This window comes from Molothrus aeneus, chromosome 25 (assembly GCF_037042795.1).
Source record: "Molothrus aeneus isolate 106 chromosome 25, BPBGC_Maene_1.0, whole genome shotgun sequence".
In the NCBI taxonomy this organism is placed as follows: Eukaryota; Metazoa; Chordata; class Aves; order Passeriformes; family Icteridae; genus Molothrus; species Molothrus aeneus.
In genome coordinates this window covers 1,814,149-1,837,358 of record NC_089670.1, presented here as the reverse complement: position 1 = coordinate 1,837,358, position 23,210 = coordinate 1,814,149, and the positions used below count along the sequence as shown (strand labels likewise).

The window sequence follows — 23,210 nt, the reverse complement described above, 5'->3', positions numbered from 1 at the left end:
TACCAGCTCGTAGTAGAATGTCTTTTGTTTTCCCCTGGCTATGGAAAAGTGAGTCAACTCTTCTGCTTTGTGAGTTCAAACTGAAGGAATCAGTCATTGCTTTTATCTTCTGTGCACACTGAGGAATGGAGAATAAAGAGAGAAGAGTCTTCAGGTTCAAAGACAACTTCTGTCCTCATTCTTTGCACAAATGAGTGACTTCCAGCATGTGCCATGGAGAACCTTGGGTCTGAATGAACACATGCACACAGGAAAATCAGCTCCTGAACAGAGTGGTCGTGGAAAGCATCTTGTGGTGAACAGGAGAGATGTGATGGAGGTGGGGGTTGGCCTGAGGGACTGTACTGGTTTAGCTATTCTGCTTGTTTGGGGAACAGGCTCCTGAAAGGGACCTAAATTATCTGGGTTTGCTGTGTATTGTGTCTGTGAAAACTACAGAAATCCTTGGTATCAGGTGGATGTTCTTGCCTCATACCACAAACACCTTTCCATTTTGGGAAATGTAGTAAAAAGAGAGCAAATCATAAAATCATAGCATAAACTGAGTTGGAAAGGACCCTCAAGGACCATTGAGTCTCCTGGCCCTCTACCCTGCAAAAATCCTTCTCTTGGCTTGGGAGTGTTGTCCAAACGTTCCTTGAGGAGCCTTGGGGCTGTGACCATTCCCTGGGGAGCCTTTTCAGTGCCCCACCACCCTCTGGGAGAAGAACGTTTTCCTAATATTCAACCTAAATCCAAATGGCCAAGCCGGTCTCCAGTGGATTATGGCAACATTAAACACTCTTCTTTGTTGAGCCTATTTTAATTCCTTCCTTCCTAAGACGAGCTTGGAATAAATCCAGGTGAGCAAATGGTCCTTCATGCCTGGCATAAGTGGTGCCTTTGCAGAGACAAGTGTGGATCACTTGGAAGTGATTCTTTCTGATATCTCTTGCTGCAGCTCTGTGAAGGTGGTTGTCCTCTCTGAGGAGCCCAGGGCTTGTGTTCTTTTCTCTCTGATATTCTAGGTGGGTATTTCACACCAGTGAAAAGGGAAAAGGTGGGTGTCTAGGAGCACTGGTTTAGCTCCTTACAGCACTCTCAGTTTTCTGTTAGCATCCTTGCAGAGCTTACAGCTCTTGGCTCTGAAGGGTCAGTGAGAGCACCGTGCCCCAGCAGCCATCACAGAGGAGCCAGCATGGAAAATGTCACCACTCTACTGGAGCCTGGGAATCTTCACCTGATCTGCACAAATCTTTTGTTTTAGAGAAGGGACATTTTAAATAAAAGTCACATTTGGTCTGCTTGGTCTTGTTATAAGCTCTTTTGGTCACCACATTGAAGTAGCTGCATCTCTGAATAAGCAATCTCTGTCTTGCAGTCAGGTGCTTTCTGTGTCTCCCACCTGTCCTTGTCTGCCACAGAAAGAAATACATGACCAGCTGCATTCTTGGCAGTAAATTTCAGGTTATTTCAGGCTGTGATGCTGCCCAAAGTTTGTGAGGTACTGTGCGGTTGTATTTTTTTCTAAATTCCAAAAGAGAAGTTGGACTTTTCCACACTTGGGTTGTAATTTTTTCTCCTACAGCAGTTTAAATTCGAAAAATCACTTCTTTAGAGTATTTGAACTGAAACCATTTCTTATATTTGAATTAGCAATGCTCATTATCTGCCCCTCTCAGGTGGTTCCCACAAGGAACTGAGCAGAGCCCCTGGTTCCTTTGCTGGCTGCAGTGGTCAGTGGTGCAAGGATCCAGGGATTGTTCTCCACACAATGCTCAGCAGAAGCACATCTCACCCAAGCTCCTCCAACTGCTCTGAGACAACAGGTCCTCATGTTGAGAAAGATTTCTAGAGCTGGACAGCTTGAGGGACTCTGAGATCCAGAATACAACTTTTGTTCCTAGAGAAGTCTCATGGTGCAGAGTGGTGATTAACTTGTCAGTTGTAGGACTCTGGAGGGAATAAGTAAGGATGTAGTTGTTCAATTCCTTCAGAATTATTTGGGAGAGGGGATGTGATGAATGGCAAGACCACCAGTCCTAGATTGGTGGATTCAGGATGGAAGCTTGATTTTAAATTTTTTTAAGGGAAGGAAAGTTGTTGGTATTTTCTGTCTTGGCACAAGAGAGGCAGAGCAGGGATGGACAGTGTGCCTTGAGGGAAGTAGCATGTCACTAACATACAGGTATTTGGCTAATAAGTTAATAATGCATGTTTCTAATTGTAGTAATAATACAGTTGGAAGTAATAATTCTTATTGCTGTAAGAAAACAAATTGCTTGACTTAAAAGGAGTTCAAATCATTGGGTGCTGCTTTGCCCCCAAGGAGGGGAGGTAGCTTAGGTGGAAATTGGAAGGAAAAGACCTGGCTGTGATCTGTGCTGCTGAGTGCTCAGTGGGCAGTGTGACCAGCTGAGTATTGTGTTGTATGTTATTGTGTCATGTGATAACAGCACCATGTTTTCCTGTCATTTCCACAACTTTTCCTGGCTGAAGTGACACACAAGCAACCCTGGGTAGTAATCACATTGTCCCGTTCAGTTTCAAAAGGAGAGAAGCGGACCTCATCCAGAAACTGTCCAGCAGGCTACAGTAAGCTTTCCTGTCTGTTAGCCATTGTCAAATCTTCTCCATCCCCCAAAAATGGCATCTCTGAAAGTAATGAATTTGTCTCCGAAATAGTGTCATTCCATGGGGTGATTGCTGTGTAATAATGATTTTGCAAACTATTTATGGTCTCTGTTGAGGTTATTTTGTTGATTCTTATGGCTGTGCCCTTGTCTCTGTTTGCTGTTCTCTCTCAGGGAGCTGCCCATGACCCAGGAGAGGAAATAAAAAGAATCGGCATTCTCAGAAGGGTTATTTAAATTAATTAGCTCAGAGTTTTCCAGTATTATCCTGAAGTTCTTGAATCCAGTTTAAGCTTTAAAATCCCACCAGTGGTGAGTTCAGTGAATGTGCTGCAGTCTGACTCATGGCTGAATCAAAATGAATTTGAGATCAATGTGCTCAGTTAAATTCAGCTCAATCTTCACCACTATGGGTGGAGAGGTTTCCTTCATGTAAGGGCAGGGTTAATCAAAATCCATTATAACTCAGTATTTTACCAGAGGAGCTTAATGCAAAATATTGACATTTTAAAAGCCTCAGCCAAGCCCCGTTGAAGCCAGGGAGACTCTGAGCACGTGCTGGGCTGAGACTTGTGAACTCTGGAAGGGCTGTGCCATCTTCCACTTTTTGTTGTTATCTTTATCTTAACATTTTGGAGGAACAGAAAAGCCAGAGCAGTCCTAGGGTGAATTTCGGCCTCTTGGTCACAAGGAAAGGGAGGAAATGTGCTTTCCTTTAATCTGGGTAGGTCACAAGTGCAAAACTATTTCCTCCTTTTGCCACATTTTCTGTATCTCTTCTCCATGTCTAGGAATCTATTCCTGAATATAATGAAGCCTCAGGACAGCTTACATGGATCAGAGCAAACCCAAATTAGTTCTGCCCCTCTTGCAAGGATGCTGTTTGTTTATGTAAAGCAATAATTTCTTCTTTTGAGAATCCAAAACCTTGGTGACAGCACCAACATTTCCACCCCCCTAGGAAAAAAAAAAAAATAAACATTTCTTTTGGAGGCTTTTTCTAGTGAAATTCAAGCTAAGGTTGATATGGTTTTAGCATTGCCCTGCAGGGGCTGAAAATGGGTTTTAGAAATGACACAGACTTTGAGACAGAAGAAACAAAGCTCTCCAAAATCTCTCCAGGCTGTCTGAGAGTCTTGGTAGGAACATGTCAGCCACAGTCCTAAACTGTGTTTGTACTCTGAAGTTTCACAGTGTCATTTGAACCCTGCAGTTTGCCTGGAAGTTTTTTTGTTAGGATTTACTTTTTAGCTTTGGCTGATGGACCACAAATCAGTTTTTATAACGTCAGCCTTTTTACCAAGCTTGGGGAGAATTAGAATATATTCTCATTAACCCTAGTGAAAATAGGAGCTTTAGTGAGAGACTTCTGAGCAGAATCCAGCACCAGGCAGGCTTGGGAAGCACAGCTGGTTTGCTTGGATCTTTCTGCTTCTACAGATTTTATTCATGTCAGCTGTACCATCGAATATGTCAGCTTTTGGGCTCCTTTGAGTCCTGCAGAGCTCTCAGCAAAGTGAAACAGAGGAGATAGGCAGCTACCTACATCTTTTTGGCCTTGCTTCATGTCTGTTGACTTTCAATTTTGCTTAAAAAACCCCACCACCTTTTCTCTGCTTTTTTCAACATTCCTTCTTTTTCATGCCAAGGAAATGCTTGTTTTTAAAACTTGTGGCCTCCCTGCAGCTGGTTGTTAACAGAAGGGCTCGGGGATAATCAGGCTCAGTTCGCAGCCTGTCTGGGAGCTTCCCAAGGTGTCTGTGGGTCTCCACAGGAGGTTTTGGGGTCCACAGGCCTTGCCATGGGTGTCCAGCTGCGCGGTTTGTGGCGAGCAGCCCCGTGGCCGTGGCGGCGGTGCCTGGCGCCAGCGCCCGCCCGCCTCCTGCCAAGCTGGACACAGCTCTGACAAAGGACAACTGTTTGCAGGAGTTGTTGTCCTGCTTGGTGCTCCTAATCCCTGGGATAACTGCTGTGACAAGCATAGTAACCATCTGCAGTGAGGCATTGGTGCCTTTCAAGTGCAAGGATCGCAGGCACCTCCTCGGCCCCTTTTTTCTTGGCTTTTCAAAAATTTTCAAAAGCAAGATGGGGAGTTGGAAGCTCAAGCCCTGGATGAGTTGTCAAGAGTTGTAGTCACTCTAAGGTGACTTTTGGAAATGCTGCTTTTAACTGTTTGAAGAGTATCTAACCCACTTCAGCTATTTATATTATTTTTTAAATCCTATATGAAGCCCCACAAGTCCATCTTACACATCCTGGGCATTTGGAGAATATATGTCCAATTTTGCCCAACATTCCCAGCCTTAGAGAAAGTTAAGATTTCACAGTTAAAAAGCAAAATGGCAGGAGAGGGCACATGTCTGCTGACTTCTGTGCAAGCTGTGATGTGCACTAATCCCAGGGACTGGGCATGAACTACTTTTTACCTTCACTAGAGCCTGGGCTGTGTGGTTGTCCTGCTGTTCTCTGAAGCAGGCTGCTGTAGTATCCACAGCACCAGGATGTAGTGCAGGGTTTAGGCTGGCTTTTTTGCATTTGGAGGCACATCCACCCTATGGATTTATGTGCTCGTACATCTGCAGCAGGACAAACATACAGAAAGATGTCCTGCATTGGCAGTTTAGTTTTTATTGCCTCACTCAAAAATTCCCAATTTAGATCAATGCAGAGAGTCTGTGTTCTAGATTTGCATTTTTTGCATGGTAATCCTTTGGGATTTTGATTTACATTAGAAAAATTTCTTACAAGTGTAGGTTTTTGACATTAAAAGCAATTACTGCATTCCAGTTATGACTCTTGAGGTGGGCCATGCTGCTTAAAGGAAAACTGCCCTGCTTGCATATGGCAAATCAGCTAAATGAGCAAAACCTCCATTCAAGTATCTGTCACTCTGTCAAACTGGTAATTTGGTTATTTGACCATTTCCCTGGGTATTTGAGAAGAGCTAAGCAGGAGCCGTGGTTGCGAGACAAGGCAGATGGCATCATAAATACATAATGGAAATGAAGCCCAGCTCCAGGAGGGAGGGTTTGGGGGTGGATGGTCTTGGTCTGTCTGGATGCAAAGCCCTGGAGGGCAGCAGAGCCCTCGGTGCAGCCCTGGGGAGGAGGGGAAATTCCCCAGCTCCCACCTTCTCCCCTGCAGGCACCATCCTGCAGCTGTGGAACAATGGCCCAGATCTGCTTTCACACCACAGCTGGGGACACACAGGCTGCTTGTGTGACAGGGAAATAATGGATTCCAATTCCCTTTCTCTTCTGGTGTAGGGTCAGAAAAGTAGGGTTTCCTACCCTGAAAAACAGAGGGAAAAGAGGGAGAAGGGTTTAATTGCTTATTTGAATAATTGGCTTAATGTTTACCTCTTTTAACTCCATGAGAACTTTGATAGGGAATTTTATTTTCCAACAAGAGCTGAAAAGGGAGCTCAGTCTGTGAAAACTCAGTATTTCCCCTCTCTGCCGTTTTTCCTCTGCTTTTTTGAAGAGAATTTGCCTCTCAAAGATCGTGCTCCTTCATGCCCACCAGCTGGCAGGAGGTGAGGCAGGAAATGCCCATTTGTCTGTGCTTCCTTGGCATGGTGCTTCTCACCTCCCTTCCTCCCTCAAAAGTAGAACTATTTTTAAACTATTTTTATGGCACTGACAAAACAGGATGGTGGAGCTGTTAGACAGAAACCAGTCAGGAGCTCCCAGCAGAAGCTGTCAGTGAGACACTTGGCACATGTGGAGGTCATGTTTCTTTTCTTTTCTTTTTTTTTTTTTTTCCATTTCCTTTTTCCTCTGTTCTTTTCTCTCTCTCTTTTTTTTTTTTTTTTTTTTGTCATTTTGCTGCTTTTTTTTTTTTAATTCTTTGCTTTTTAGTAAGCAATTTCCCGGGAGAACCCCACGGAATGCAGGGTTTGTTGTGCACAGAAGCTCTGAGATGGCATCCACCCCACCTGGGCTGTGTTGTAGTTCCAAAATCATTTCTAAATGCAGTGTAGGGGCACTGTAGGGAACAGCAGATGGAAATCTTGAGCTGGGCAGGTTAGAGAGCAGGAAACACCACGGCAGACACAGCCCAGCAGTGGGGAGAGGAGCTGCTCCCAAATGCTTTCATCAAACAGGTCGAGAGTTCAGGACATGCAGCTGCCAACCCAAAGTGCAGCAGAGGAAGCCATTTGAACTGTAGCTGCTCCAGTCAATTGGCCTTTTGCCCTCTCAAAACCTGGGATCCCAATAAAGCCCTGTCATGGCTGGGTCCCCAGTTGGGTGGTGTTTGCAGCTGCTGGTGACCAGTGTGGGATTTATCAGCGTGGAATCAGCCGTGACCTGTTTATTCCTCGGCTAATAAACTCAATCAGCTCCATGTGTTTGGTGGAATCCTCCATGTGTGTTCTGCTCCTTGGGCCAGACCCTGGCCAGGAAAGTGGAGGCTGGATCAAATATCCACTGGGTTTGATAGATCTCTCCTGTGACAGGGGGGTCACAAGGATTTGTGTGCTTCAAAATGTGTGAGATCAGTGTGCCTTGCAGTGGGATCTGTCTGCATTGCTCTTAATGCATCTTGAAAGTGGAAAATATGGGCTTTTGGCTTACTCTATGACTCAAGAAGTGTGAATCAGCTAATTAACTAATGAAAAACTGAAATTTTGCATGGCATTTTAAGATGAAAAGTGTTGCAAATACTTGTGCATTTCCTGCTAATTCAATGGTAGCATTGTTGCATGTGAATGAGCCATTGGGGGCACCTTTGAACTCTTCTGTTCACAAATTTTGGACGTTCATCTGCTCCTTAGCAAATCCTGGTGGCTTCAGTAGGGACAGCGTTTGCTTGAGAAAGTTAATTTAGGTGCTTGGTGAAGACACACCTGAACAGGCAGATTTTGTTTTCATATGTCACAAAGAACTTGTTTTGGTTTTTATAAATTATTGGCTCTTTATTTCGTTTTGGATAAATTAAATTATTATATGTATTGGATTTTGGGGGTTTTGGGTTATTTTCTTTTTTAATTGGAGTTTTACAATAAGGGCAAACTTTTCCTAAAGTCTCACTGGTTCACCCAGAAGAGCTTTGTACCTGTCTTGATGGAATCCCAGCTGGAAGGGAGGCAGGTGCTGGGATGTGGTGGTGTAGAGCAGCAGGAGCTTTGGGGAGATGGGGCTGGGAGTGCTCTTCAGGCTCTTGGTGCTGCATGTTACCAGATCCTGCTCACACCCTGATGAATTTTGTGCAAAGCAGAAAGAACTGTGTAAATGGGTGCTTAGAGTGACTCTATGAGACATATTGAATTTTATGCTGTGGCTGGAGAAACTTATCCTTAATTGAAGCTGTGGGCAAGTGTATGTCATTTTTGATTTAACATTTTCCCTCACCCCTCCACCCCCACCCCAACCAAAATCCTTCGTGGAGTCAGATTGTTGCTGTAGCTTTGTGAACCCCTCTCTTCTAATGTTTAATCAAGTGCTGAAAAGAGACATTTAAAGACTATTTAAAATGTGGAAAAATTGCTTCCCAATATTTTTGACAGAGAGAGACTGAGAACACACAGCATTGAATCATCAGGAAAATTGAAGATTTCCCCTGAGCAACATTGGGATTTTACAGCAGAGGACTTGAAAGACCTTGGAGAAATTGGACGAGGCGCTTATGGTTCTGTCAACAAAATGGTCCACAAACCAAGTGGGCAAATTATGGCAGTTAAAGTAGGTGATGCCCATCCTTACATTTATACTTTAGTCCATTGGGATGCAGTGTGATGGAGAATTAAAGTCCTTCCATCTAGCACCCATCTACTGCTCTGTTCTATTTATTTCTGGTGTAAAGGCTGCTGTTTGCTGAAAATACAGTGTATAATGGGCATGTTTTCAGGTGATTTGTGAAGTTCTCATAATTGCTGTGCCCTTTTCAAAATGTCTATCAGGAGCCTGCTGTTCTGAGGGGATCACACGTCTCTGGAGACTGATGATGGGGCACGGGCCTTTCACCTCTGGGTCACTGGTTCAGGTACAGCCTAGGCTGGTGGTAGGCACAGCTTGACATCTCATAGCTTCTTGGTGTCTTTTGTGAAATAAGGTAATGGCTTAAAATTAGCTGTTTATGTCAGCATGTGCCGTGGTATGGCCTCGCCAGGAGGAGCTGGAATGGAGTGGATGTCCTCTAGGGAATGTTGTGCTCTTGCTGATGTATGATGGAGTGTCTGCTTTGTGCTCACCATGTCAGACTGTCCTGGAGGTGGAAAGCCTAGCAGGTTTCTTGACTGTCCATTTTCTACTTTATGCTACCCCAAAACTCACCTTAGAACCAGGAACAGCCTCCTCTCCCAGCTGGGCAATAATTGCCTGTCTTGCCACAGCAGTGCTGCTCACTGGGCATCTTTGAGGAGCTGCTTGTCCATCTTGTCCATGGAGGAGGGCAGCAGCTGTTCTCTGTCTCTCTGGTCCTTTCCTTTGCTCACTGCAGGTTGCTAATGACATCTATCTTTAACTCTGTTGATGATATTAACTGTAAGTGCTCTTATGGCTCCCAGGAGAAAGCAGAATTGAGCTGTGTAGGAGTCTGTGTTGCTGTCTTTTCCAACTCTCTGTCTTCTTCAGAATATTCCCTGGAATCTGGAGACATTTGCCCCTGCTGGTCTCACATGCCAAGCAGACATATCTCAGCCCCAGCTGCTCTGAATGTAATTCCTACCTGTCTCCAGTGTGTCAGGTTACTGGAGTAACCCTCATCCCTTGGTCTTCCCCAGTAAATACTGACTTCCTCACAGTGCTGGGATCACTGCTTAGGTCTCTTGAGTGTTTTTGATCACCATGCAGTGCTGTTTCAAGCTGGATTTGAATCCCTGAAAGTCTCCAGTGGAGCCAGAGGTTGCCTGTAGCTAAAGGCTGGTTTCTTTCAGGTGCCTTTGGCAGAGCTCACGGGTGTAGTTTGCAGGTGATAGGTTGAAAAACGTTGGTGTAGTGAAATGATTCCTGGACAGCTCCATCTTCTCAGACTCAGGGTGTGTGACTTGGGTAGCTGTAGTTTTGCTGAGGGTGTGAAGGGGGCACACCCCCAGGGCTGAGTGGCTGTTTCCTGGAGCTCTGCAGTGGCTACAGCCGTGTGGAGAAGGACTTTGTTGGATTACCTCACGTCATGGAGAAGCTGTGTCTGCTGGCACAGGGCTTCTCTTGTCCCACACTGTTTGCACAAGGGCTTTTCAGCACCCTAGGAGAGCCTTGCTGAGGGCCCGTGGTGCAGGTACAGCCATGTGGGAAGCAGAAGGTGTCCTTGAAGCACATGGCTGGAGATGGCACAGTGCAGCATGTTGAGCTGGCTTTCCCAGGGGATGAGGAGTTGTTCTGGGCTTGGGGCCTCACTTTTAAACAAGTAAATCTGCTTTATTTACAGTGACTAAACTGTTAAAGTTGTGGGCTGGGCTGGTGCCACCTTCTTTCCTCTGACCCTGTTTCTTTCAAGCTGGGGAAGAAAGGTTGGAGGGTTTGGGCAACAGCATCATTTCTAAAACAGTAGTGGTAAGCAACTGTTCTGTTTGTCCCAGTGGGGAGAAAACACAAAATTCAGCAAAGGAAGACCTGTGGGTGGAACAGTGAGGCCTCCAAGGCAGCAGCAGTAATTCCCCAGACTGGATGGTGCAGTTCTTGGAGATGAGGTTTCAGGATGGGGCTGAGCTTGGGCTAGTGACTAGTTCATCCCACACTCCTCAGATCTTCCTTTCTCAGCCTCCTGATGCTTTTGGGGCAGCCATGGCTGTGCATTAATCTTCTGCTACTTCTCTGTCTTAATCTGTCCATGCTGGGGACTGTCCCCCTCCTGCTCTCTCTTTATCTCAAACTTTGTGGTCTCTTCACTGTGGAACTGTTGCCTTCAGCCATGTGTTCTCCTTCAGCATAAAGCTCTTCTGAAAGAGAAGTTTGAGAAGGGAAGTTGTGCTTTGTGAAAACGTCTCAGTTTAGTGAGGCCTTGGCTATGATCTCTGTGGCACCTGCAGCTCTGAGGTGTGGCACTGTGCTGGGGGCAGGTGACAGGGTCCCCTTACAGCTGGATGGTGCAGCCAGTGTCTGATCATTTGGTTGAGCTGCTGTTGTTCCTGTGCTTCCCCAAGAGCAGCGCCGGTGCAGCAGGCCAAGCATCCTTGGAAGGACATTCAACACAAGGAAACAGCTTTATGCAAGCTGCAAACCAAAAGTTAGCTGTTCTGTGCTGCTCACTAGATGCAGAGAAAATTGGTGCAGGGGCCTGTCCCAACTGCTCCTCCATCCTTCTCCACCACTCCCCAGATTTCCACTACTGTTGCTGCAAACTCCCAGTGCAGTCAGGAAATTCCTACCCCACTTCTGGAAGGGCTGTGTCCTGCTTGCAGCTACCATGACCAGGCTTGTCACCCCATTCTGCCACAGGGAGATTCAAATCCTCCTTGTTCTGCAAGTGTGCAGTTTGAAACATTGCTCATTTCCCCTGGCTGGAGTCTTCCTCTGGCTGAAGGCAGCTCCTGCTGTGCCAGGCCAGCTGGGCACCTCTGGTCACTCATCCTGCTCCCCTCAAAGGCCGTGCCTGCCAGAGCATATCTTCAAACCCTGTTCCCAGCTCCTTTCTCTTGCTTTTTGTAGCCTGTCCTGCCTTTGCCCAAGGAACTGTTCCTTGAAGCTTGCCAAGCTTTCCCCTGCTTGGGAAAGTTCAGTGTCGCAGGGCACACGGGCTCCTGTGCCCCCAGGGCTCCCCCAGCACAGCCTTTTTTCTTACCACTGAAGGAAAACAATTCCTGAGGGCTGAAATATCAGCAAAATAACTTGAGATCTGCAGGTGGAGACACTGTTTTCTTTCATTTTTCCCTGTAACTCGTTTTGGACTATCAGCCCATGCTGATGGTTGTGATTTCTGTCCTGGCAGATGCAATCCCGGTACCTTTAATGAGTCTCCTGGAACGGGCAGGGCTGCCAGGCCCTGGGTGAGTCAGGCTTTTCATCTGTGCTCCAGAGTCAGTAGAAGAGGAGGAAAATGAGCCTGAAATGAGCTTTGATGTGTCACTGGCTAAAACCACTCCAGCAAAGCTTCAGCAGGTGGAGCATGGCAGGGATGATGGTGATGAGCTCTTGTGCCCTGTCCTGCTCCTCCCTCTCCTTTAGCCTTGGTCATTCTCTGTGAATACTTGTTTTAATTACAAAAAGACATTCTGTGCCTCTTTGGGAACAGGCTGGAGTGGGCTGCAGGAGCAGGGACCTGGTCCTCCTGTTGCTGCCACCTGCAATTGTTTGTGCCTTATGCTTTCTGCCATAGAGAGCTGCTTCCTAGAGCTATCAGGAGGAGGGGGAGAGAATGTAGGAAAGAGGGGGATTTGTGTTCAAACCTTTCTCATTTTTGCCCCTAGAAAATGTTGCATTATGTTCTCCTCATCTTCCAAGTTTTTATTTCCAAATAAAAACCAATCCTTTCATGCTTTAGATCACTTCCTTTCAGATCTTCCTGGAGATGCACCTTTTTACTCCAGGTCAACTGCCATCACAGTCTTCCTTGTCACTGAAAATACACTTTTCATTTTCTTTAGGATTTTTTTGGCATATGAGGTCAAGACTTTTCCAGGTGGGAAAGAGAACAGCCCAGTTTTGTCCAGTGCCAGATCTGGCTATGCAAAGCAATAAATGCAAGGCCAGTTTGTATGTTGAATCCTCACTTGGTCAGGTTTCTCCTCCTGGCTCCTCATTTTCCTAGGAGAAGTCTCTTTTCCTGGCTGATGTGTGTCTGCTGCACCAGCTCTTTGTGATTTTGCCTGGTCAGACTTTCCAGTTCTACCCACTACCCTTTGATTTTGCTTCTGGTTTCTTGTTTTTGTGTTAAGTCTGGTTTTCCCCAGTCCATAAGTGACTTGTGACCATTGTCCTGGGCTTCCACTGTGCAGAGAGCCCTGGTTCCTCCTCAGGATCTGCTCCAATGCTGTCCTGGTTTTGTCTGAGAGTCTCCAGAGTATGTGCAATTCTCCAGCCCTTTTTGTATTTCCCTCCAGCATCACCACATGGTGTTGTCCCAGCTGCTCCAGGGACTGTGCCTCTTGTTCTGTGAGGGTACCACAAATTAGAGGCACATGGAGAAGCCCCATTTATTTGGAGGAAATGTTTTCTTGGGAAACTCGCCCAGCTGCTGAGGGTTGTAGTTTCTGGCCTGAGGTTTCCTTCTGGCCCTGGTGATAGTTCACACAAAAAGGATGCTTTAAAAGATCCCTGGAATATGAATTGAAAAAAATAGCCCAAACTGGAATGAAAGCTGGGGAGCATTATTCCAGTTAGAGCAGGATGCTCTGCTTTGCACTGAAATGCTGTACATGGTGTGGGTTCTGTTAGCCAGGGTACTTCACAGTGCCTCTGAAGGCTGGGGAAGCTGCTTGTTTGAAAAGTTCATAAAAGAAATAAGAACATATTTAAAACAGTCAACCTTTGATGTGTTGGGTGGCTCCTGTGCAGGTCAGGAGCCTAAACACAGCAGTGGTGTCCTGAGCATCTGGTGTTCCTGGCAGTGATGTGTCAGCCTCAGGCTCAGGCAGATCTTCACCTGCTCCTCACCTCTTCTGTCCTGCAGCAGGGAACACCTCAGATACCTGGGGTTCACCATCAGCACCCTCTCCCAGTTTTGTTTCAACCAGTTCAGCTGGCTGAGAAATACATCACCAAGAGATGAGTGGAGTGGTTTGTGCTTTGGTTGGCCTTCAGGCTTCTTATTGCTGCTCCATGGAAGCATCTTGCACTTCTTTCTAATTGAATTATTTTTCTGTCAGGAATGGTTACAGCTGGGAGAGTAACCCAGCTGGAGAAGAGGGTGGTTTTGTCCACAGTGTTCGATTTTCCCCCACCTCAAAAGAAAGTGATCTTCATCTGTAGGCCAGAATTTTCTGTGTCTTCCAATATCCTCAGCCTGGCTGACTTAGTCCCACTGCAGTATTGCCTAGTCCAGCCTCCAGTTACAGTCAGTGTCTCCAGCCATGGTTGCTGGTTTCCTGTTTTCTCTTTAGTTTAACAATATTTTTGACGTGCTCTACTTCTTCTCTAAACTTTTCCTAAGGAAATCAGAAGATTTTCAAGATCAGTTGGGTAATAATTGGAAGTGTCAAACCCACGAGCCCATGAAAGATCCCTGTTTTTCCTGGGGAGGCCATTAAGCCATGGAGCTGTTTCCTGTTCTGAGCACAGTGTCTCTTGCACATCATGTTGGTGGTCAGGGCTTGTTCTCTCATCCACAGCTTCAAACCAGAAGTTCCTGTCTGACTTTCTCTGGTTTTTCCATGGCAGTCTCAGAGCTAAAGAAGGTTGTTAAGTATCAAATGCCCCTGAGAGCAGAAATGAAACATTTATTTATCCCTCCATGGTCCCTCCATCCTTTCCTGGATGCCTGATAGCCCATAAAGGCCCACCAGAATGATACATTAATATACTTAGCTCCATCCAGAGCCAAATTTCTCTGTTCTTTCCGTGTCCATATGACTTCCAGAGAGAAGTCTTGGGATTTTATTGCCAAACCCTCATTGTAATTCTTCACACAATTGAGTGACACCTTCAGAATTTTCTGTTTCAGTCATTTGTTTAGGTCTGCTGGCTGAGAGTTGGGCAAACCAGTGTTCCCAGTCCTGCTGGAAGGGCAGCTGGGGAGGGAGTGGATGAGTAAGAGCTGGAAAGGAACGGTGAGAGAGAGTTAGAGCCTCATCACAGGAGGAGTGAAGCTGGTTGTGATCTACTTCAGTCAGCATTAAATGTATTTCAGATGGGGAGATAAATATTCCCATTTTAGCAGTGACTGGGCAAACCCTCTTTTTGTTGGGGTTTGTTGTCCCCAAATCCCTGCCATCCCATGGAAGGACACTTCTCCCATGGCACTGCCAGGCACTGCTGTGCTGAGCTTTCAGCTGAGGATGAGATGAGCTCCATGCTCAGGGCAGTTCTGGTTTCTCTCACAGCTCAAGGAGTTGAGTTTCAGTTTGGTGTTTACAGCTTCTTTTTTTTTCCCCTTTTTTTTTTTAAGATATTTTTTCAACCAGTCACTTCATGCTGCACCTGAGCCTTTCTGTGTGCATATTGGGCTGGATGATGTCTCTTCTGTTTTGGGTCAAGTTTCTGGAATCTCACTGGTTTTAGGGTTTCAGGGTGGCACAATCCACAGCACAGACTGTGCTTTTGCTGTTGATGCTACTCAGAGCATGGCTTCTTCTTCCTGGTGTTGAAAGGCTTTGTCCTAACCTGTGCTTGAATAAAAAGGGCTGGAGAATTTCTCCTAAGAGGATTTGATACAGTTTAAATCGGAGGCCAACAAGGAATTGTTGAAAAGGAGACTCCATAAGCTTCTGCTACAAATCCCCCTTTTTCTATCTGTGGCTTGTTTGGCTGTGGGGTCACTTAGCAGTGACTTAGCAGTGACTGCCAGGAAGGTGACTGGGCTGAGATCTGTAAGGCCTGAGGTGAAGTCAGCCCCTGTCCATCCCTGTCTGAAATGCTGCCCTCAAGCAGCTGCCTTACCCTGTGTCTTCCTTCCCTGCCATGTCCCCTGTTCTTGGGGACTGTGCCTGTGGGAGCTGCTGCAGAGCTTTGCACCATGCCTGGGGTTTAGCCAGCAGGCTGTCTCATGGTTCAGGTGCTGTTGGGTACTGGCTGCTGTTGACTCTCCTCTCTGCCCCGTTCTGCTGCTGAGCTGGGGGTACTGCTGGCGCTGCAGCAGGCTCCCTGGCACACTCAGCTGAGCAGAGCCACCCTGTGCAGCCTGGGCTGACCCTGTCTGTGTGCTGTACTGCGTGCTGCTCCTCAGAGTTCTCCTTTCTCTTGACTTTGCCAGTCTCCAGCACTGCTGTCTGAGACCTCTCAATCTTCCATCTCAGCATTCCTCTCACTCCCTGCAGCAGTATTTGTTGTAGTGTCCACATTGGCTTCTCAAGCTGTCCTCTGCCCTGTAGCTGACCCACTGTCTGTGCTCTGGGTGCTTTGCCAGCCCTTTCTTGATGGGGAGCTCGTGTTTGAGAAGAGGAGTGTTTGAGTTTGCTGTTCTGGGGTGCCATTAAAATCACCTCCACCACAGTGTGTATTTCACATGGTTTGCAGTGCTGGAGAAGTAACAGCAGAGGAGCAATGTCAGAGGTGGGAGGAGATGCTTTCAGGAGAAGAGGTGGAATTTGAGGAGGATGCTGTGGGGTTGGCTTTGACAGGATTGTGCAGGTGCAAGGGGATTGCAGAGCAGGGCTGGGACAACTCTCAGATGACCAGGAAAGAGGCTTTTTGGAGACAGACACGGAGTGGGCCCAGAGGGAGAACACAAGTTACAATATGGAGAAAAGCTCCTGGTTCCTCACCAGAGATGACCCACACATTTTCAGTGTGGGTCATGTCTCAGTGAGAAGCTGAGCTATTGGTCATAGGTCTTACCATGGTGGCTTTGGCATCCATCACCTTTCTGTGGAGGTCAGAGCAGTGACATTTCCATTTCAGTGCTGCTGGTGTGTCACTTGGAGAGAGACATTTCATTCTGTTTGGCCTTCAGCCTCTGGGGGGATTGCAGAGCTTTGTACAGTGAGGGCACAAGAGCAGGGAACAGCCAGTGGCTGCCTGAGCTTGTGTGACACAGACCTGAACCAGTGACCTGGAGGTGAAGTGCTTTAGGTCCATTCCTGGCCCGTTCTTGCTCTGTTGGTGGCACAGAACCCCACGTGCTCAGCACATCATGGATATTATGGACTGTGGGTGCTGGACTAGTCTCCTGACAGGTCCCCAAGAACTCTAGAATTCACAGGGTGGGAAAATGGCAATAAAAACATATTATTTACTGGTCTAGACCAAACTAGAGGTGCTAGAACATTAAGAACAAGTGGTTAAATACCAAAATACCAGGATACACTACAGGTAAGGAAAATTACAGTGTTGATACTGTCCTTGTTTTGAATGGATCATCACAAAATAAGTCCTAAAGTACATAAGGGTGCACTGTTTCACATGTGGTGCTATATAAATGACCAGCCTTTAAAGTACCTTCATTCACCTGGCCTGGGCTGGCTGTTGTGTGTGGTCCTGATGCCACCAGCAGTTGCCCACAGGGCCATAGTGTTGGTGAAGTGCTATATCTTGCAGATTTTTTCCACAAGCTTGAATAATTTTTCTTTCTTGGGTAGCCATGTAGTTTTTGTCCCTGAGGATGGTCCTGGCTACCTCTGTTGCTTTGGACTTCTTGCCAGATATTTTTTCTTGGTTTTTTTAATGGTTTTTCAACATGAGTCACAGCTTCAGGATCACGATTTCCTCACTTGTGATTCAGAGAAAGTATTAATTAGTGCAAGATGTTAAATATATCTGTAAAATCACATGAAAAACTGTATGGTCATCTCCATCCTTCATTTAACCAATTTCATGTTTGAAAATGGACAGTTTTCTGTTTTCAAATGTGCATTGTTCTTTCAAGCCCAAATGAAACTTTTCATAATATATAGTGTATATATAGTATAGTGTACATATATATACACACATGGGGTATGTATCTCTATAAACTATCTTTTATACAGTGTTGATGTTCCCTCAGCCAGTGCTAGGTAAAGGGTGTTGGTTTTATGAGAAGAGCTCACAGGACTGCTGCCATCATTAACATTACCAGAGAAATGTGTTCCCTGGGTTATGTGGCAGTCCCTTCTCCCCAGCCATGGAGGAGGCTGTGGAAGGAGCTTTTTTGGCTTCTTGGACATTTTAAACATAATGTTCCTTGGTTAAATTTCAAACCAGTCTTCAAGCCCCTTCCAACACGGCTAAGAGCTGTGTGGGAATTTGTTTTGAAATGAAAGCCTGGATGGGGTATTTTGCTGTAGTTTTCAATGACATTTGAGCTCTTTAATTTCTTCCTGACATTTCATCTGAAAGTGTTGATGCTTATGTGGGGACTGAGGGCTTTACAGTCTGATTAAACAGCTTTAGAAGTGTTCAGTTACATTTCTTATTTGGGAGCACTGCTTGATTCTCCAGAGTGTTTTTGAGCATGCTTGGCTTTGGGGTCCTGGTCCCCAGCAGCAGGGCTGAGGATGCAGTAATGGCATGGAAGTGATGAAGTCTCTGCCACTCTTCCTCTTTCAGAGAATTCGGTCGACAGTGGATGAGAAGGAGCAGAAGCAGCTTCTGATGGACCTGGATGTGGTGATGAGAAGCAGTGACTGCCCGTACATTGTTCAGTTTTATGGCGCGCTCTTCAGAGAGGTGGGCACCCCAAACTTGCTTCACTTGTAGCAGAGTTTGGGTTTTACCTTATTTTTTTTTTCCTTTTTGTCATTTTAAATTCGTACTAAGGAGGAGAAAATTGATTTAAATTAGGTTTCTTGGTTCTCCACTTTTACTCAGGGGTGTTTAGCCAGGAGACCCAGGTGTCTGGGCACTTGTGAGCAAGCATTTGGTGCCTTTGCAACAGGAGTTTTGGAGAAGATGAATGTTGAAACCTGACTGCTGCCTCTCCTTCCTACAGTATCTCCTCTGCAGGCTTGGATTATCCCTGCTCCTGTAATTGCTTTGTTATTGAAACTGCCACAGTGTAGGGGGACAGACATGGAGCCCTTGCCTGTTTTCCATTACTTCAGCACAAATCCAGTCCCTCTCCTCAAGGGAAGGAGGAAAACAGAGACCTAAGGGCTGCAGGTGGTCTTTGAGGATTATCAGGCATAGCAGCCTGTGCAGTCTTGTGGGGTTTTACTGGAAAACATTAGAGAGAGGTCAGTGTTGTAGGTAAAACCCAAAACTGTCTGTGAATATTTTAATTCCTGCTTCTGGAGAGTCTGCCTCTGTAATTTTGCCAGGTCACTCCTCTGGCTTTAAATCTCATTCTCTAAAATAGGCATAATAATCCTTCCTTTTCCCATGCTCTGCTTTTTCTGATCTTTTTGGACACAGAGCCATTTTGGGTCAGCAGGCATTGTTCATGCTCACACAGTACAAGCTCCTGCCATGTGTGGAGCCTCAGCTTGGCTGGAAATTCCCAGCTTTGCTGAGATGAAGGTGACAAGGCTGTCAGCTGGTGTGAGGAAAGGTCTGTGGACAAAACAGTGTCTTAGCAGATGCTGATGAGCAACATGCTCAGAGCTCTGCAAACCTCTCACCTCCCTTCAGCTCTGGCCACATCCCAGGGTGTGAATGTAAATACATAAACAACATAAAAACTTACTGTAATCAGCACTCAGATGGCAGCTTGGCTGCATTCTTTGTCATGTCCAAATTCTCATCATCCTGCAGCCAGGCAGGGCTCCCAGGGCTCCTTGCCTGCTCTGTCTGGGAAAGGTTTCATTGGCATTTCCCCTTCAGCATAAGTGGTGTTTGCTTCAGAGATGAAAGTCTTCCCCTCTCCTTGGTCCCCACTGCCTAGGGATGCTCCAAGTCACCTTCTTCAGGGGTACCCAGGGTGAGCTGGGAGGCTTCCATAAAGTTTTCTGTCTTGTCTCATTAATTATTTGTTCCAATATTAATATTGGATAATAAAATATCTTAGTATTTTAAATATAGCAAAGTATGATGCCAGAGAAGCACAGGAAGGGAAAAAAGGAATTTCATCAGGGTGTTTGGATCTGTCTGACTCCCCAGTCTGTTTATCAGATCTGTTCTCAAATAACTGTGAAAGATCCAGGTCACTGCTGCACCATCCCCTGAGGTGTAAGAGCTCATGGGACGTTGGTAAAGACCAAAACTCTCTCAGGAAATCTGCAGCAAACTATATAAAACAAAGCTCTTTGTTCCAGCATTTCAAGGTGAAAAGTAAGGAAATCCTTTTGGGGTTACCTGCTCTGAGCTGGGATTCAGCTGTAGATGGAGCAACCAATGAGAAATCTTCTTTGCCTGCTCCTAAAAGGTGACAGACTTCATGTGAGCCTCTTTACAGGAATTTAAGAGGCTGAATAGGCAGCTTGTGCAGTCAGAGGGTTGGCAGGATCCAGGCAGCTCCAGGAGAAGCAGCAGGGCAGCTGGCACAAAGGGAAGGCAGGCAGCCTCCCACAACAGGGAGTGTTTGATGTGGAGAAGCAGATCTAAGCTCTGGGATCCTGACAGTTTGGGAGTACTAAACCAAAAATTGGATAAAGTTATGCAAGGTCTTACTTTTGTAGCCAGACAAATGTCCCAGCTTGCAGTCAGGGAAGTAGCTGTGAACACAAGTTCCTGTGGCAGCCTCTGTGAATACCAGCAGTTTGATTTGGAAAGGCAGGAAATACTACACACAAATTTCTGTAGTTGTATTTTCTCTTGCTTGTTCCACATTTTGTGACAGGGAGAGTCTTCTCTGGGTCCTGCTTGTCCCTCAGCTGGCAGCACCTGAACCTTCATCACTTGCTGCCTGTTCTTCAGTCAGGAGGGACATTTCTGTCACTGTATGTCTGTGTGTAACAGTGCAACAAGCACAGGTTGATTGTCAGGTGCAGGACTTGGCTTCAGCTCATTCTCACCCACTAGATGAGATTAAATTGCCTGGTCAATGAAACAAGAACAAAGCTGAAAAAGTAAAAGACAGTGTTTCAGTCTATGCATGGAATCAGGGGCTTCAGTGCACCATGGCTGGCTTTTTGGGCTACCAGCTCATGTCCAGTTTTTCATCCACCAGTATCTCCCAGCCCTTCTCCTCAGGGCTGCTCTAAATTCCATCATCATTATACTGGTGAGTGCCTTCAGCCAAGTGCAGGATCTTGCACTCACTGAGCTTCGTGGGTTCCCCCTGGCCCCAGGAGACCAGCTGGTTTTTCCATACTGCACCCAGGAGAGCCCAGAGTCCTGCTAGTGCACACAGAGCTGCCCACATCAGGCATCAGAGATCTGATTGGAAGAGTATCTCGTGCTCATGTGTTTCCTCTCAAGGCTGTACTTGATAGATGGGGGGAGAAAAAATAAAAAAGTTGGTTGGCAGGGGTTCTGCAAACATTTCACTTGAGTCTCTCCTTGTGAGAAGAGAGGAGCTGTGGGCTGAGCCCACTGGAACCCCCGAGACACCCCTGAGCATTGCTGTTTTAAGAGGTTTTTAGGTCTGAGGAAAAAAGAAGTTTTTCTTGCCTGTGTGCTACAAGCTTTACAACTGCTCTGGTTTGAAACAGTACCTGTAAAGCTGGGAATGTTTGGGTAGTTACCATGACCACACTAGTGGCTCTTGGGAGTACCTGTTCTGATTGTGTTTCTTTTTAAGAGAGGAAGAGGAAAGAAGCCTTATCTGACTTGGAATCTCAGGAGTGACTCCTACACAGTGCAAGTGTAGTTGAGCCAAGTTTAAACCAATAAGTTCAATACTTGATAAAATTATTCAATGAAAAATTCATTGCAAGTTGCAGAACGTGCTTAGGAAGTTGGGTAAATCAGCCCATGGGGAGCTTCTGCTGGCAGGGGAGAGGAGCTGGGATGGATGTGTTGGTAGCACAGTGCTGGGCTGGTGTGAATTGCTGACACAGCTTTGCTCAGTTTGATCTCTTTGCTGTTGATGCACCTCACACTGTTTTTATGGAAATCCTTGACTGTGCTGCCTTTCCTCAGCACATCTGTCCCCATTGTCAGTCCCTGGTCTGTAGGAAAAGTGTCCTGTGTGCCATGTCAATATGTGATGGTGGTGATGGTGACATTTGTCAGTCTCTGTCACTGGTGTAGCTGCATGAAGAGCTGGCTGTCCCTGCAGTGAGCAGATGTGATAAACCTTCGGTGTTTATACAGAGTGGTGGGTGTTGGCAGGGACCCCTGAGGTCACTTCTTCCAACCCCCCATGATCAGCTGGGGCCACTTGACCAGGATTGTGCCCAAAAAGCCTTTGAATCTCTCCAGGGACAGAATCTCCACAGTCTCCTGGGGCAGCCTGTGCCAGTGACTAATCCCCCTCACAAAAAGTGTTTCCTCACGCTCCGAGGGAACCTCCTGTGTGTCCTGCTCGTGTTGCTCAGCACCACTGAGCAAACCTGGCTCCATCCCCTGTGCAGTTTCCCTTTAGGTTGATGAGGTTCCCCTGAACCTTCTCCAGCCTGAGCAGTCCTGGCTTTATCAGCCTTTCTCATGGGGAGGATGCTCCTGTTCCTCAGTCACCTTAGCTGCCCTTTGCTGGAGTCTCTCTTGCACTGGGAGCCCAGCACTGGTCACAGCACTCCAGGTGTGCCTCACCATTGCTGGACTGAGGGGAAGGGAAGGATCACCTCCCTCCACCTGCTGGTGATGCTTTGCCTCATCAGCCCTGCAAAGATGCATTGTAGGCTCATGTTCAGTTTAACGTCCACCTGGAGCCACAGGTCCTTTCCAGGTGAGCTCCTCTCCAGATGGGTGACATCCTTGTGACACCTGCTCCCTTGTCAATGGGAATTCTCTGCATTGAGAAGCTGAAGCATCTCCATTGCTTTTATGTCTGTCCTGGACAGAGATATTTTGAATTAAATGCACAGGGTGTTCCTGGACATTTTTTGGAATGCCTACAAGATGTGCATTAGCACCTGGTAATCTAATACCCAGTAAGGACTAAAATACATTCTTTGGAAGAGTAGCTCTAACAGGAAGAGAAAATTAAAGCACTTCTTTTGTCATTTTATGATCAGAAATCAACCTGACTTAAAAGGCAAAATGTAAAGCGAAGCTCCCATTAGGGTGGTTTTGTCCTCACAGTTCACAGTGGAGCAGGACTTACCCATGTCCATCAGCACTTGTTGGTATTTGGTCAGGAGACAGCTGAGTCCCCAGCCAGTCTTCCTTTTTTCTTCCTGTTAAAATTCACCAATTTGCCAACAGATAAGGCTCTCCAAGTCCCAGGAAGAGGTAGCCTGTAGAGTTTTGGGTCTTGCCACCAGCCTTAAGGATGCTGCATAGTGGAAAAGGTGTTATCTTTTTCCATTGATCTTGCTGACATGAATTAATGTAGGGCTGGTAGGTTTTTATATTACCAGATCAATAAATGCCCTCATTCAGGAGTTCTGTATGGCATCTACTTCAGGACACCAGTAAAACAAGTCTTTCCTTGAGTTCTTTTGATCATAAAAGGGATTTTTTAATGCTTAAAAGTTACCATTGGATAGAAATTTGTTGTACTTCTTTGAGGTTTCAGTACCATACCCATCCCAACCTGTGATGCAGAGTGCATGTGAAGCCTTGGTTGTGATGATGGCTCTGCTCAATGTTGTTCACTTGGTTTGTTTTACTGTCCAAACAGTTTTACTGTTGTAACCTGGGCAATGGAAGCCACTCCCAGTCCTGGTGCATCTGGACATAAATACAAGGCTGCAGTGGTCAGTGGTGTTCTGGCTCTCTGGAACCACTGCAGTCCCCCACAGTCTCAGTACAATAGCCCAGCGATATAGCCCTGTCACAATTGTTTTATAAAAATCTGATCAAAACAGAAGCAGTTTTTGAATGATCCTGTGGCCAGTAGAAGCAGTCCATGAGAGAGAGGCTGCTCTCACTACAGACAGCTCATGAAGCCCTGGTGGGCTTCCAGTCTCACTTGATTTACGCACATCACTGCCACTGGAGCCACGTTGCTTGTCCTGAGCCACTCTCCATTGAATGCAAGTGCTTCATCTGCACTTTGCCTTTGTTGCTAATGCAGAAAAGAGAAATTTTCTACATGTACTGCCCAATTTCATTTCTATAGTTTAAATCTGAGCAGTTCCTTAGCCAACTTCCTCCATAGCCAACG

General features: G+C 46.2%; 1 protein-coding gene across 2 annotated transcripts in view; it reads left to right on the top strand.

Annotated features, from left to right (window-relative positions):
* Window positions 1-23,210, top strand: part of MAP2K4 (mitogen-activated protein kinase kinase 4) — a 63,681-nt gene that overhangs the window by 29,443 nt on the left and 11,028 nt on the right. The window contains exons 3-5 of one of the 2 annotated variants that reach the window (XM_066565570.1): window positions 2,479-2,574; window positions 8,122-8,296; window positions 17,669-17,788. In XM_066565570.1, the coding sequence (XP_066421667.1) occupies window positions 2,479-2,574; window positions 8,122-8,296; window positions 17,669-17,788 (391 nt within the window). The remainder of the gene's footprint in view (window positions 1-2,478; window positions 2,575-8,121; window positions 8,297-17,668; window positions 17,789-23,210) is intronic. The other variant, XM_066565571.1, reaches the window with a different exon arrangement.